Here is a 17,925-nt window from a genome sequence, read left to right as displayed (position 1 = left end):
TAAGAACATATTTAGTATTTTTGTCTTCATACGTGACTACAAACAAATGATCAAGGATTACTAAGGATGTAATGGACGTGTAAAGGGTGTGAGACAACAGCCTTAGTGACATGGTATACCCACTATTTACTGATCATGTAGAGACATAAGGGGGTCCGTTTACTGGTATGTTCATCAACGACACACTACTGTAGGTTGTGATCACTCCTTTTTTTAGAAATATGACTCCACATACCTTCCTGTTCACATTACCTGTACAAAGGTGGGCCTACTTCAGTTTGTCACGGAAGCCCAAACAATCGAGATTGTAGACTGACGAATTCAAATCGTTCGACAGGAAACTTCATTCACGAAACTCTCAAAAGATTATTTTAAAGTGTTGTTTTTTTCATTTCAACTTTGGGTAATACATTTATCCTATAGTGTTAACGATATAGTACGTTGTTTTTATACCAGTTTGTCTATAACTATATACCAGTTTGTCTATAACTATGTACCAGTTTGTGTATGTGTATAACTAAATACCATCTTGTCTTTAACTATACACCAGTTTACCTATAACTATATACCAGTCTGTGTATAACTATATGCCAGTTTGTGTATAACTACATACCAGTTTGTCTAGAACTATATACCAGTATGTCTAAAACTCTATACCAGTATGTCTAAAACTCTATACCAGTATGTCTATAACCATATACCAGTTTGTCTATAACTCGATACCAGTTTGTCTATAACTCTATACCAGTTTGTGTATAACTATATACCAGTTTGTGTATAACTAAATACCAGCTTGTCTTTAACTATACACCAGTCTAACTATAACTATATACCAGTTTGTCTATAACTATATACCAGTTTGTGTATAACTATATACCAGTTTGTCTATAACTACATACCAGTTTGTCTATAACTATATACCAGTTTGTCTATAACTATATATCAGTTTGTCTATAACTCTATACCAGTGTGTGTATAACTATATACCAGTTGTCTATAACTATATACCAGTATGTCTATAACTATATACCAGTATGTCTATAACTATATACCAGTATGTCTAAAACTCTATACCAGTATGTCTATAACTATATACCAGTTTGTCTATAACTACATACCAGTTTGTCTATAGACATACTGGTATAGAGTTTTAGACATACTGGTATCTAGTTATAGACAAACTCCTATATAGTTATAGACCAACTGGTAGATAGTTATAGACAAACTCCTATATAGTTATAGACGAACTGGTATATAGTTATAGGCAAACTGGTATATAGATATAGTTAGACTGGTGTATAGTTATAGACAACTGGTATATAGTTATAGGCATACAGGTATATAGTTATAGCGTACTGGGATAGAGTTATAGACATATTGGTATAGAGTTATACACAAACTGATATATAGTTATACACAAACTGGTATAGAGTTATATACCAGTTTGTCTATAACTCTATACCAGTATGTCTATAACTCTATACCAGTACGCTATAACTATATACCAGTTTGTCTATAACTATATACCAGTTTGTCTATAACTATATACCAGTTTGTCTATAACTATATACCAGTTTGTCTATAACTATATACCAGTTGGTCTATAACTATATACCACTTTGTCTATAAATATATACAACTTTGTCTATAACTATATACCACTTTGTCCTGAAATGGACCAAATTATGGAAAATACGTATAAAAAATATGTCCAATGTCAAATTATCAAATTTTGAATTTTAATAATTATGAAATGTTTAACAAAATACCTTTACACAATGTAGATCGGAATAATAACATCTATAAATACTCAACGGTACTTTTCCCATTTTATCTTTTAAAAAAAGTTAAACATTGCAAGATGTTTGAAACAAATATAGACATACAAAAATAAAAGTATCTTTTTGAAATAAAGATATCATTTAAAAGAAAACTAAATAGGGAAACCACATAAGATTATAAATGAAAATCACGTTTTTATCTAAACAACATAAGATTAAAAAAGAAAATCAAGCTTTTTATCTAAACAACAAAAGATTATAAATGAAAATCAAACTGTTGACTTTCGTCAATGTAGGAGAAACTGGGTAAATCACACTATTGACCTTTTAAATGTAAGACCAACGGGGAATCTAACTGTTGACCTTTACAATGTAGGACCAAGGGGGACTCTCAACAGTTGCCCTTTACAATGTAGGACCAAGGGGGAATCTTAACAGTTGACCTTTACAATGTAGGACCAGGGGGGATCCAACTGTTGACCATTACAATGAATGACCAAGGTGGAATCTTAACTGCTGACCTTTACAATGTAGGACCAAGGGGGATCCAACTGTTGACCATTACAATTAATGACCAAGGGGGAATCTTAACTGCTGACCTTTACAATGTAGGACCAAGGGGGATCCAACTGTTGACCATTACAATGAATGACCAAGGGGGAATCTTAACTGCTGACCTTTACAATGTAGGACCAAGGGGGACTCTCAACAGTTGCCCTTTACAATGTAGGACCAAGGGGGAATCTAACTGCTGACCTTTACAATGTAGGACCAAGGGGGAATCTTAACAGTTGACCTTTACAATGTAGGACCAAGGGGGATCCAACTGTTGACCATTACAATGAATGACCAAGGGGGAATCTTAACTGCTGACCTTTACAATGTAGGACCAAGGGGGAATCTAACGGTTGACCTTTTAAATGTAGGCCCAAGGGGGAACCTACCGGTGACCTTTTAAATGAAGGGACCAAGGGGGATCAAACTGTTGACCATTACAATTAATGACCAAGGGGGAATCTTAACTGCTGCCCTTTACAATGTAGAACGTAGGGGGAATTACACTATTGACCTTTACAATGAAGGACCAAGGGGGAATCTTAACAGTTGACCTTTACAATGTAGGACCAGGGGCGAATCTAACTGTTGACCTTTACAATGTAGGACGTAGGGGGAATTACACTATTGACCTTTACAATGTAGGACCAAGGGCGAATCTAACTGTTGACCTTAACAATGTAGGACCAAGGGGGAATCTAACTGTTGACCTTTACAATGTAGGACCAAGGGGGAATCTAACTGCTGACCTTTACAATGTAGGACCAAGGGGGAATCTAACTGTTGACCTTTATAATGTAAGACCAATGGGGAATCTAACTGTTGACCTTTACAATGTAGGACCAAGGGGGAATCTAACTGTTGACTTTAACAATGTAGGGCCAAGGGGGAATCTAACTGTTGACCTTTACAATGTAGGACCAAGGGGGAATCTAACTTTTGACTTATATACATTGTGATGTAGGAGTAACAGTGTAAATTGAACTTTTGACCTATACAATGTAGGATTGGTTAGGTTCAATTTTTTTAACGTCCTATTAATAGCTAGGGTCATTTAAGGACGTACAACGAGGAAACTATCAGTTTGGGCTATGCAATGTAGGACATCTTCCTGTTGTATCTAGAGTTAATAACACGAAGTATATCTCACTATCATATGCAGTTTGATCTTGTGTCACGATCCGGAAAAAAATCAATACACAGCCCATATGTTACACCTGATGTTATAATCGCCGTTAACTGTTTACATTGCCCTGCAGTTGTCATGGTGATTATCGTTACAGCTCTACCGCGTCAATATGGACGCAGCAGAAACAAAACCTGAGTGTTTGACTTATCAGCATGTAAAATGATAACCGATAAAGATTATATGTCTTGTTGATAATTATATAAGAGCACTATAATGGTTGGGTTTTGTTTTCTTGGTAAAGATTATAAATATTTATAAATACTAACCAGTATAAAACCTTGAAATAGTGACTGTCTTTCATATATACAGTAAAAGATTGGTTTAACGCCTGTCGTATATAACTGGTGAAACGCCTGTTGTATATAATTGGTTAAACACCTGTTGCATATATTTACCAATATGTTATTTTATACCACTGTGTTATTTTATACCACTTTGTTATTTTATACCACTGTGTTATTTTATACCAATGTGTTATTCTATACCAATGTGTTATTTTATACCAATGTGCTATTTTATACCACTGTGTTATTCTATACCAATCTGTTATTTTAGTTAACTACATGTTGTTGTGAATTAATCAGCTGTATCGATTATTTTCCACGTGCTAAGAGGGTTTATTACATATTAAGTAGTTCGTGCTTAACTTAAAAATATAATAACCATTATCAATCCACCTATCACACTTCAATTTTATCAATCCGAAAACATATATTGTAAACATTTTCCGCCATGTCAGACAGGGTTGTCTACCTTTGGTTGATATTTTACTCTGCTAACCACAATAACAGGAAAAACGTCGATATATTTCACCGCTAACTCTTTGATGCAATGTTACTCGTTTACATTCAGTAAAACATAGATATGATGCCCTTCGTTTACACAGTTAATCCTAGATATAATGCCCTTCGTTTACACAGTTAAACCTAGATATGATGTCCTTGGTTTACACAGTAAAACCTAGATATGATTCCCTTCGTTTACACAGTTAAACCTAGATATGGGGCCCTTCGTTTACACAGTTAAACATAGATATGGTGCCCTTCGTTTCCACAGTTAATCCTCTTCGTTTACACAGTTAAACCTAGATATGATGCCCTTCGTTAATCAAATAAAACCTAGATATGGTGCACTTCGTTTACACAGTTAAACCTAAATATGATGTCCTTCGTTTACACAGTTAAACGTAGATATGGTGCCCTTCGTTTCCACAGTTAATCCTCTTCGTTTACACAGTTAAACCTAGATATGGTGCCCTTCGTTTACACAGTTAAACCTAAATATGATGTCCTTAGTTTACACAGTAAAACCTAGATATGGTGCCCTTCGTTTACACAGTTAAACCTAGATATGATGTCCTTAGTTTACACAGTAAAACCTAGATATGATGCCCTTCGTTTACACAGTTAAACCTAAATATGATGTCCTTCGTTTACACAGTTAAACCTAGATATGGTGCCCTTCGTTTACACAGTTAAACCTAGATATGATGTCCTTAGTTTACACAGTAAAACCTAGATATGATGCCCTTCGTTTACACAGTTAAACCTAGATATGGTGCCCTTCGTTTACACAGTTAAACCTAAATATGATGCCCTTCGTTTACACAGTAAAACCTAGATATGGTGCCCTTCGTTTACACAGTTAAACCTAGATATGGTGCCCTTCGTTTACACAGTAAAACCTAGATATGATGCCCTTCGTTAACACAATAAAACCTAGAAATGATGCCCTTCGTTTATACAGTAAAACCTAGATATGATTCCCTTCGTTTACACAGTTAAACCTAGATATGATGTCCTTCGTTTGCACAATAAAACCTCGACATAATGCCCTTCGTTTACACACTCAAACCTATATATGATGCCCCTCGTTTACACAGTTAAACCTATATATAATGCCCTTCGTTTACACAGTTAAACCTATATATGATGCCCTTCGTTTACACACTAAAACCTAGATATGATGCCCTTCGTTTATACAGTAAAACCTAGATATGATTCCCTTCGTTTCAACAGTAAAACCTAGATATAATGCCCTTCGTTTCCACAGTTAATCCTAGATATGATGCCCTTCGATTACACTGTAAAACCTAGATATGATGTCCTTAGTTAACACAGTTAAACCTAGATATGGTGCCCTTCGTTTACACAGTTAAACCTAGATATGATGCCCTTCGTTTACACAGTTAAACCTAGATATGATTCCCTTCGTTTCCACAGTAAAACCTAGATATAATGCCCTTCGTTTCCACAGTTAATCCTAGATATGATGCCCTTCGATTACACTGTAAAACCTAGATATGATGTCCTTAGTTTACACAGTTAAACCTAGATATGGTGCCCTTCGTTTACACAGTTAAACCTATATATGGTGCCCTTCGTTTACACAGTAAAACCTAGATATGGTGCCCTTCGTTTACACAGTAAATCCTAGATATGATGCCCTTCGTTAACACAATAAAACCTAGATATGGTGCCATTCGTTTACACAGTTAAACCTATATATGGTGCCCTTCGTTTACACAGTTAAACATAGATATGGTGCCCTTCGTTTACACAGTTAAACCTATATATGGTGCCCTTCGTTTACACAGTAAAACCTAGATATGGTGCCCTTCGTTTACACAGTTAAACCTATATATGGTGCCCTTCGTTTACACAGTTAAACATAGATATGGTGCCCTTCGTTTACACAGTTAAACCTAGATATGGTGCCCTTCGTTTACACAGTAAATTCTAGATATGATGCCCTTCGTTAACACAATAAAACCTAGATATGGTGCCCTTCGTTTACACAGTTAAACCTATATATGGTGCCCTTCGTTTACACAGTTAAACCTAGATATGATGCCCTTCGTTTACAAAGTAAAACCTAGATATGGTGCCCTTCGCTTACACAGTAAAACCTAGATATGGTGCCCTTCGTTTACACAGTAAATTCTAGATATGATGCCCTTCGTTGTCCCTATAAAACCTAGATATGATTCCCTTCGTTAACACAATAAAACCTAGATATGATGCCCTTCGTTTACACAGTAAAACCTAGATATGGTGCCCTTCGCTTACACAGTAAAACCTAGATATGGTGCCCTTCGTTTCTATACACTAAGCTTCAGTATACAACTATTTCCGTTTATATTCCGTAATACGTTTTGAAGCAGTGGCCCTCTATTATATACAGTAATACCAAGATATAATGTCCATCGTTCATAAACAGTATGATTTTTAAATATAATTCTTCTCATTTTAATTCATAAAATCGCGATATAATTTTCATTGTTTATATACGGTAAAACATCCATGTAACGCCCTTCGTCAATGAACAGTATATTGACAGTAGTCATTGATATAACGGCTGTCGTTTATAAATTAAAACCATCCTTTCCTTCCTCTAGTTCTAGATTTAAATGATGTCGGAATAACCGGCGCTACTTAATCCTATTACCTACTAATACTTAATATAAACTCTATTCTTTTGCAGTTGCTTGGTTTAGGAATCGCAGTTGCAGGACTTTACTTCAAGTTCGGCGAGGACTTACTTCAAGATGACATCAAAGATGCGCTGGACAAAATCGACCTTGATATGGTTGGTGGAGTGGACGTCTACACGATGCTCGACCAGCTGTCCAACATCTTCATCGTCGTCGGCTTCATCATCTTTGCCATCGGTTTCTTTGGATGTTGTGGAGCATGTTGTCAATGGAGATGGATGCTTGTGATCGTAAGTAGCACGTGATGTACTTCAAGAAGTTTGTATTAGTTATGGTTCTTCTTAAGCTTTCTTATAATACATGTTTCTTGTTTGGACCTTAAACCTAAAGTATAAATTTATCGTCCAAATGTGTGTAGTACAGTGTGATGACGTCTCTTTGACATTCAACTCAGGTTCAAGGTCAAACAAGTGTGAAATGTCATGTAAACTGCTGTAACTTTTAAACCGTTAAAGATAACCTGATGAATTCTAAAAACACATCCTCAACAAAAAGTGAACAATGCACTCTTATTAGCTCAATGTGACCTTAACCTCTAGGTCAAATTTCAAATCGGCGCACATGTTCAATTGAAAACAAACAACGACGAATCCAGGATATGAGATTTTAAACAGTTGCAAGTATCCTTCTGAAACATAAATGTAATAAATCACCAACATCTCCATTTTTAACGTTCTCGCGTTTAAGAAAGATGTTTGGAATGACGTCGTCGAAAATAGAATATAGTCCCTGTCATATAGGTAATAGAATATAGTCCCTGTCATATAGGTAATAAAATATAGTCCCTGTCACATAGGTAATATAATATAGTCCCTGTCATATAGGTAATAAAATATAGTCCCTGTCACATAGGTAATATAATATAGTCCCTGTCATATAGGTAATAGAATATAGTCTCTGTCATATAGGTAATAGAATATAGTCCCTGTCATATAGGTAATAGAATATAGTCCCTGTCATATAGGTAATAGAATATAGTCCCTGTCATATAGGTAATAGAATATAGTCCCTGTCATATAGGTAATAGAATATAGTCCCTGTCATATAGGTAATAGAATATAGTCCCTGTCATATAGGTAATAGAATATAGTCCCTGTCATATAGGTAATAGAATATAGTCCCTGTCATATAGGTAATAGAATATAGTCCCTGTCATATAGGTAATAGAATATAGTCCCTGTCATATAGGTAATAGAATATAGTCCCTGTCATATAGGTAATAGAATATAGTCCCTGTCATATAGGTAATAGAATATAGTCCCTGTCATATAGGTAATAGAATATAGTCCCTGTCATATAGGTAATAGAATATAGTCCCTGTCATATAGGTAATAGAATATAGTCCCTGTCATATAGGTAATAGAATATAGTCCCTGTCATATAGGTAATAGAATATAGTCCCTGTCATATAGGTAATAGAATATAGTCCCTGTCATATAGGTAATAGAATATAGTCCCTGTCATATAGGTAATAGAATATAGTCCCTGTCATATAGGTAATAGAATATAGTCCCTGTCATATAGGTAATAGAATATAGTCCCTGTCATATAGGTAATAGAATATAGTCCCTGTCATATAGGTAATAGAATATAGTCCCTGTCATATAGGTAATAGAATATAGTCCCTGTCATATAGGTAATAGAATATAGTCCCTGTCATATAGGTAATAGAATATAGTCCCTGTCATATAGGTAATAGAATATAGTCCCTGTCATATAGGTAATAGAATATAGTCCCTGTCATATAGGTAATAGAATATAGTCCCTGTCATATAGGTAATAGAATATAGTCCCTGTCATATAGGTAATAGAATATAGTCCCTGTCATATAGGTAATAGAATATAGTCCCTGTCATATAGGTAATAGAATATAGTCCCTGTCATATAGGTAATAGAATATAGTCCCTGTCATATAGGTAATAGAATATAGTCCCTGTCATATAGGTAATAGAATATAGTCCCTGTCATATAGGTAATAGAATATAGTCCCTGTCATATAGGTAATAGAATATAGTCCCTGTCATATAGGTAATAGAATATAGTCCCTGTCATATAGGTAATAGAATATAGTCCCTGTCATATAGGTAATAGAATATAGTCCCTGTCATATAGGTAATAGAATATAGTCCCTGTCATATAGGTAATAGAATATAGTCCCTGTCATATAGGTAATAGAATATAGTCCCTGTCATATAGGTAATAGAATATAGTCCCTGTCATATAGGTAATAGAATATAGTCCCTGTCATATAGGTAATAGAATATAGTCCCTGTCATATAGGTAATAGAATATAGTCCCTGTCATATAGGTAATAGAATATAGTCCCTGTCATATAGGTAATAGAATATAGTCCCTGTCATATAGGTAATAGAATATAGTCCCTGTCATATAGGTAATAGAATATAGTCCCTGTCATATAGGTAATAGAATATAGTCCCTGTCATATAGGTAATAGAATATAGTCCCTGTCATATAGGTAATAGAATATAGTCCCTGTCATATAGGTAATAGAATATAGTCCCTGTCATATAGGTAATAGAATATAGTCCCTGTCATATAGGTAATAGAATATAGTCCCTGTCATATAGGTAATAGAATATAGTCCCTGTCATATAGGTAATAGAATATAGTCCCTGTCATATAGGTAATAGAATATAGTCCCTGTCATATAGGTAATAGAATATAGTCCCTGTCATATAGGTAATAGAATATAGTCCCTGTCATATAGGTAATAGAATATAGTCCCTGTCATATAGGTAATAGAATATAGTCCCTGTCATATAGGTAATAGAATATAGTCCCTGTCATATAGGTAATAGAATATAGTCCCTGTCATATAGGTAATAGAATATAGTCCCTGTCATATAGGTAATAGAATATAGTCCCTGTCATATAGGTAATAGAATATAGTCCCTGTCATATAGGTAATAGAATATAGTCCCTGTCATATAGGTAATAGAATATAGTCCCTGTCATATAGGTAATAGAATATAGTCCCTGTCATATAGGTAATAGAATATAGTCCCTGTCATATAGGTAATAGAATATAGTCCCTGTCATATAGGTAATAGAATATAGTCCCTGTCATATAGGTAATAGAATATAGTCCCTGTCATATAGGTAATAGAATATAGTCCCTGTCATATAGGTAATAGAATATAGTCCCTGTCATATAGGTAATAGAATATAGTCCCTGTCATATAGGTAATAGAATATAGTCCCTGTCATATAGGTAATAGAATATAGTCCCTGTCATATAGGTAATAGAATATAGTCCCTGTCATATAGGTAATAGAATATAGTCCCTGTCATATAGGTAATAGAATATAGTCCCTGTCATATAGGTAATAGAATATAGTCCCTGTCATATAGGTAATAGAATATAGTCCCTGTCATATAGGTAATAGAATATAGTCCCTGTCATATAGGTAATAGAATATAGTCCCTGTCATATAGGTAATAGAATATAGTCCCTGTCATATAGGTAATAGAATATAGTCCCTGTCATATAGGTAATAGAATATAGTCCCTGTCATATAGGTAATAGAATATAGTCCCTGTCATATAGGTAATAGAATATAGTCCCTGTCATATAGGTAATAGAATATAGTCCCTGTCATATAGGTAATAGAATATAGTCCCTGTCATATAGGTAATAGAATATAGTCCCTGTCATATAGGTAATAGAATATAGTCCCTGTCATATAGGTAATAGAATATAGTCCCTGTCATATAGGTAATAGAATATAGTCCCTGTCATATAGGTAATAGAATATAGTCCCTGTCATATAGGTAATAGAATATAGTCCCTGTCATATAGGTAATAGAATATAGTCCCTGTCATATAGGTAATAGAATATAGTCCCTGTCATATAGGTAATAGAATATAGTCCCTGTCATATAGGTAATAGAATATAGTCCCTGTCATATAGGTAATAGAATATAGTCCCTGTCATATAGGTAATAGAATATAGTCCCTGTCATATAGGTAATAGAATATAGTCCCTGTCATATAGGTAATAGAATATAGTCCCTGTCATATAGGTAATAGAATATAGTCCCTGTCATATAGGTAATAGAATATAGTCCCTGTCATATAGGTAATAGAATATAGTCCCTGTCATATAGGTAATAGAATATAGTCCCTGTCATATAGGTAATAGAATATAGTCCCTGTCATATAGGTAATAGAATATAGTCCCTGTCATATAGGTAATAGAATATAGTCCCTGTCATATAGGTAATAGAATATAGTCCCTGTCATATAGGTAATAGAATATAGTCCCTGTCATATAGGTAATAGAATATAGTCCCTGTCATATAGGTAATAGAATATAGTCCCTGTCATATAGGTAATAGAATATAGTCCCTGTCATATAGGTAATAGAATATAGTCCCTGTCATATAGGTAATAGAATATAGTCCCTGTCATATAGGTAATAGAATATAGTCCCTGTCATATAGGTAATAGAATATAGTCCCTGTCATATAGGTAATAGAATATAGTCCCTGTCATATAGGTAATAGAATATAGTCCCTGTCATATAGGTAATAGAATATAGTCCCTGTCATATAGGTAATAGAATATAGTCCCTGTCATATAGGTAATAGAATATAGTCCCTGTCATATAGGTAATAGAATATAGTCCCTGTCATATAGGTAATAGAATATAGTCCCTGTCATATAGGTAATAGAATATAGTCCCTGTCATATAGGTAATAGAATATAGTCCCTGTCATATAGGTAATAGAATATAGTCCCTGTCATATAGGTAATAGAATATAGTCCCTGTCATATAGGTAATAGAATATAGTCCCTGTCATATAGGTAATAGAATATAGTCCCTGTCATATAGGTAATAGAATATAGTCCCTGTCATATAGGTAATAGAATATAGTCCCTGTCATATAGGTAATAGAATATAGTCCCTGTCATATAGGTAATAGAATATAGTCCCTGTCATATAGGTAATAGAATATAGTCCCTGTCATATAGGTAATAGAATATAGTCCCTGTCATATAGGTAATAGAATATAGTCCCTGTCATATAGGTAATAGAATATAGTCCCTGTCATATAGGTAATAGAATATAGTCCCTGTCATATAGGTAATAGAATATAGTCCCTGTCATATAGGTAATAGAATATAGTCCCTGTCATATAGGTAATAGAATATAGTCCCTGTCATATAGGTAATAGAATATAGTCCCTGTCATATAGGTAATAGAATATAGTCCCTGTCATATAGGTAATAGAATATAGTCCCTGTCATATAGGTAATAGAATATAGTCCCTGTCATATAGGTAATAGAATATAGTCCCTGTCATATAGGTAATAGAATATAGTCCCTGTCATATAGGTAATAGAATATAGTCCCTGTCATATAGGTAATAGAATATAGTCCCTGTCATATAGGTAATAGAATATAGTCCCTGTCATATAGGTAATAGAATATAGTCCCTGTCATATAGGTAATAGAATATAGTCCCTGTCATATAGGTAATAGAATATAGTCCCTGTCATATAGGTAATAGAATATAGTCCCTGTCATATAGGTAATAGAATATAGTCCCTGTCATATAGGTAATAGAATATAGTCCCTGTCATATAGGTAATAGAATATAGTCCCTGTCATATAGGTAATAGAATATAGTCCCTGTCATATAGGTAATAGAATATAGTCCCTGTCATATAGGTAATAGAATATAGTCCCTGTCATATAGGTAATAGAATATAGTCCCTGTCATATAGGTAATAGAATATAGTCCCTGTCATATAGGTAATAGAATATAGTCCCTGTCATATAGGTAATAGAATATAGTCCCTGTCATATAGGTAATAGAATATAGTCCCTGTCATATAGGTAATAGAATATAGTCCCTGTCATATAGGTAATAGAATATAGTCCCTGTCATATAGGTAATAGAATATAGTCCCTGTCATATAGGTAATAGAATATAGTCCCTGTCATATAGGTAATAGAATATAGTCCCTGTCATATAGGTAATAGAATATAGTCCCTGTCATATAGGTAATAGAATATAGTCCCTGTCATATAGGTAATAGAATATAGTCCCTGTCATATAGGTAATAGAATATAGTCCCTGTCATATAGGTAATAGAATATAGTCCCTGTCATATAGGTAATAGAATATAGTCCCTGTCATATAGGTAATAGAATATAGTCCCTGTCATATAGGTAATAGAATATAGTCCCTGTCATATAGGTAATAGAATATAGTCCCTGTCATATAGGTAATAGAATATAGTCCCTGTCATATAGGTAATAGAATATAGTCCCTGTCATATAGGTAATAGAATATAGTCCCGGTCATATAGGTAATAGAATATAGTCCCTATCATATAGGTAATAGAATATAGTCCCTGTCATATATGTAATAGAATCTAGTCCCTGTCATATAGGTAATAGAATTCATAGAATCAACTGGTCATTCTTTCTGGTAAATACATACTTTCCTTGTTTAAAATGCTGGAAACAACTGTATTTTACATGAATTCTGAGAGGGTTCATATAAATCATTGTTACTTATAGTACGCCATGTTATTTGTATCATTGTTACTTGTAGTACGTCATTGTTGTATATATCATTGTTACTTATGGTACGTCATTGTTATATATATCATTGTTACTTGTAGTACTTCATTGTTATATATATCATTATTACTGGTAGTACGCCATTGTTATATATATCATTATTATTTGTAGTACGCCATTGTTATATATATCATTATTACTTGTAGTACGCCTTTGTTATATATATCATTATTATTTGTAGTACGCCATTGTTATACATGTATATATCATTGTTACTTGTAGTAAGTCATTGTTATATATATCATTGTTACTTGTAGTACGTCATTGTTATATATATCATTGTTACTTGTAGTACGCCATTGTTATATATATCATTGTTACTTGTAGTAAGTCATTGCTGTATATATCATTATTACTTGTAGTACGCCATTGTTATATATATCATTATTATTTGTAGTACGCCATTGTTATATATATCATTATTACTTGTAGTACGCCATTGTCGTGATCCTTTTGATGATTGTCCAGATTGCCGGAATAGCGCTGTTTGCTTCCTTTAAGGGCAAGGTGAGTAGTTTATACCTTCTCAAGACAAATTGTGCCACATTTTCCAAAATGTCAACATATGTCACTTAAAAAATATACTTGGATGTGTTGTATGTGTGCTTCCCAAAAGTAAATAGTGCAATTTGATATTTCAAAACCTTATTTTTGGGTTGGTATTTTATACATGTATATACTATACAGGTATATGTAGTACTTGGTGTTTATACGAGACGTTCTGGTGTCCGGTACAGTATGTACTCTGGTAACTCCATCAGACAAATGACCTGGTAAAACCTGTGTAGACTTTGGTCCCATACCGAGTTATTGACAAGTATCAGGTTGTTTACATCAATATATGAAAAGGGAACATCGATATTTCTGTCAAGGTACAAGGTACAAGACACTTTATTTTTGTCGTATATATGTAACAAGAAACATTAGCTCTGAAAAGCTATTCTTACAACAGAACATATACAAATATCACAGTGGGAAAACGAAACAATATTGAAATAAAAAGTATACAAACATGCAGAAAAAAGAACAAGCTCATAAAACAGCACACACAAAGATATACCATATTGACAAATATTCATTAATAATATAACACTATGAGATTTTATTTGATTAAGATATCGGAATGTGACTGAGTAAAAATGTTTAGTTACAATTTATAAATAATCATCAAAAAATTAAATATTTGTAAAATACAATTGAGAATGTTAAGATCCCGATTTCTTATGTAAATACAGTAAAGTATTTTAGCTGAGAGGACAGGTGATCGGTAATCCCCTCCTACCAGGTTCTCTGATAATGAGCAATATTAAAAGCACACATAAAGCATACAGAAATTAAAGCTGATACAAATTAAATGTACAATGAATTTAAACAGAAAAAACATTTAAAGCACATTTAAACATAATAAAAAACAGTGGACAGGACAAATAATAATTCAGCAGACAGTTTTAAACAGATAGTGCCGGTACAAATGATACCACTCCAAGTGTGATTCAGCCTCCGGAATTCTGGAAAATATTCACATTTCCGTAATACATTTGGTAGGCTGTTCCACATCCGGGCTGCCCCAAACGAGAATGATTTTTGTCCTTAGGTAGCAGAGTACAGTAGAAATGGCTTGACCCTAAAAATAAAGGGCATGTCTCGGATAAACATGGATAGCGGATTCATCCTGCACAACACACCTACATATATATACATATTTATAAACTACCATTTGAATACAGTCTTTTTAGAAGAATGAATATTTTTTCAAAAAGTGATTTCCCCAGATTTAGGACTTGTGAAAACCATGGCTACCACATCAAAACATGCAAAAAAATCATGATTTTTAACCCAAAATTTGACCCACGCAAGTAGTATTTTTTTTCTTAAAATCTGTCTTAAATTAATTATCACCTACTCGGTCACAGATACTCACGTTTTAGCATAGGTCGTCAAGCTAGATTTTTCACAATATTTACACATGTGCTGAGTACAAAAATAGACTACATGAAAAGCTAGCTTTTGTTGTGTAGACACAGATGCGTAAATGGTCAAAAATGTAGTCTCAAACCAAATTCGATTTTTTTTAAAATGTGAAGCCCACATAGTCCACTTCAACATGTATATGCCAATTTTAGAGCTGAGTGTTTTTTTTTTAACTTTTGATACATGTAATATTACAGGGGTTATTCATTGTACAAAAATATCACCCATGGCCACCGTACGCTACTGTACACTGCTACCTTACTTACTAGAGTTTACTGCTGGGATATTTACTGTCTTTTCATTCCTGAAAGTGTAATACGTCTTTTAGATGTATTAAATCCTGTATATTTTCAGGAGACATTTTTTGTACAATCTTAAATACTTCACATCCCATACTCTTAAGTCTATTTACATGTAAAACAGTGGTATTGAAGAACTTTAAAAGATGATTAAAAGATGAAACATAGTCGGACTCCACAAATCTCAGCGCACGCTCCTGGATCTTTTCCATCTTTTTCACACTTTTCATACTAGTAAAATGCCATACCAGGGGACAGAAGTTAAAGTTTGAAATTATAAAAGAATTGTTAATAAATGGTTTTCCCTGCTTGATTAAAAATCGTCCAATTTAAAAAAAACCACATTTAGTTATCTGGAAGCTTTCACACAGATATCAGTGACGTATATCAAAATTTAAACTGGAATCAATTTTTATTTCTGGTAATTTCACTGTTTTTTTCTGATTTGGTCGTTACATCGGGGAATTATGACGTCGAAATGACATCTATGACGTCATAAGGTACTTTTTTTAGAGATGGACATAAACATTGAGGCATTTGTTAAAGATGGCTGTGGTATTGAAAAGTTGAGCCAAAAAAATCATATTAATTTTATAATTTCAACTGATTTCTTGCAAAGAGTCTGAAATTTATCTGGATTTGCCCTTATGTGATTATTTTGAAACCAATTTACTAAATTACAAAAGTCAAACTAGACATTTCTTTAATTTTGAGGATCTTTTGTCCCATCCTAGCAGACACAGGATATTCCACTCAGTACAGTTGTAGAATCAAACGTCAACATATAATCTTTATTTATGTTCACAGATAAATAGCTCTTTCTCGGAGGAGGCTACTAAGGTGTTGAAAGATAATTATAATGCAGCAAGTCCAACCGACGAAACGAAAAAGGTTAAAGCCGCATTCGATCGGATGTTCCAAACAGTAAGTATAACCGGCGGCATGATCAGAATTTGAATACATATGAGGTAACCTGGTGTATAACTGCTATTTGGAATTCGTACGTCATTCACCATATTTATTTTAAGTGATGTTTAAATAAAGGTTATTTTTAACACCGATAAATAAGTACATGTAGGAAAATCTGCACAATCATAAAGGTTCCTTGAGATTTATTGATGGAATGTTGCATGCATGTGTAAGTAAAGCTGATAGGGTGATTAGAGTCTGAATACCGATGAAAGTAACATTAATCCTAAGTCGTTAAACAGGACGAAGAGAGACTGTACAAACATAAAGTTACTGAGGTTGATTGATTGATTAATTTTATACATTTACCTCTATCATGATTTATAATCTATCTTCTAATGTTTGGATTGATATATAAACCTCTATCATGATTTATAATCTATCTACTGATGTTTGGATTGAAATATATACTAGATCATAAATCTAGTCACAACAAGCTGAATGATTTTGTCAAACATATATTTTTTGTTGTAATGCAACATTTTTTTTAAATAGTTTGAGTGCTGCGGGATCAGCAACTACTCGGACATTTCACCGGGTGGCACCACTCTACCACTTGTGTGCTGTCAGACGTCCGCAACCACGCCTCCTATATGTTTGCCTGCTAATGCTAACGAAGTAAGTAAACGTGAAACCAACATATTACATCGTCAATAAACAGTACCACATCGTCAATAAACTGTACCGCATCGTCAATAAACAATACCACATCGTCAATAAACAGTACCACATCGTCAATCAACAGTGACACATCGTCAATAAACAGTAACACACCATCAATAAACAGTACCACATCGTCAATAAACAGTACCACATCGTGAATCAATAAACAGTACCACATCGTCAATAAACAGTATCTCATCGTCAATAAACAGTACCACATCGTCAATAAGCAGTGACACATCGTCAATAAACAGTCCCACATCGTCAATAAACAGTACCACATCGTCAATAAACAGTGACACATCGTCAATAAACAGTACCACCTCGTCAATAAACAGTACCACATCGTCAATCAACAGTGACACATCGTCAATAAACAGTGACACAC

The 17,925-nt window shown here is 33.8% G+C and overlaps 1 protein-coding gene across 4 annotated transcripts in view; it reads left to right on the top strand.

Moving 5' to 3' along the window:
- LOC110455636 (tetraspanin-6-like) overlaps positions 1–17,925 on the top strand; it is a 60,390-nt gene that overhangs the window by 25,172 nt on the left and 17,293 nt on the right. For all 4 annotated transcript variants that reach the window (XM_021505892.1, XM_021505885.1, XM_021505907.1 and 1 more), the window contains exons 3-6: positions 7,009–7,248; positions 14,068–14,142; positions 16,713–16,829; positions 17,370–17,492. In XM_021505892.1, the coding sequence (XP_021361567.1) occupies positions 7,009–7,248; positions 14,068–14,142; positions 16,713–16,829; positions 17,370–17,492 (555 nt within the window). The remainder of the gene's footprint in view (positions 1–7,008; positions 7,249–14,067; positions 14,143–16,712; positions 16,830–17,369; positions 17,493–17,925) is intronic.

Source organism: Mizuhopecten yessoensis, unplaced genomic scaffold (genome assembly GCF_002113885.1).
Source record: "Mizuhopecten yessoensis strain PY_sf001 unplaced genomic scaffold, ASM211388v2 scaffold931, whole genome shotgun sequence".
Lineage (NCBI taxonomy): Eukaryota > Metazoa > Mollusca > Bivalvia > Pectinida > Pectinidae > Mizuhopecten > Mizuhopecten yessoensis.
The sequence above is the reverse complement of the archived record's forward strand: the minus strand, read 5'-3'. Positions and strand labels throughout refer to the sequence as shown.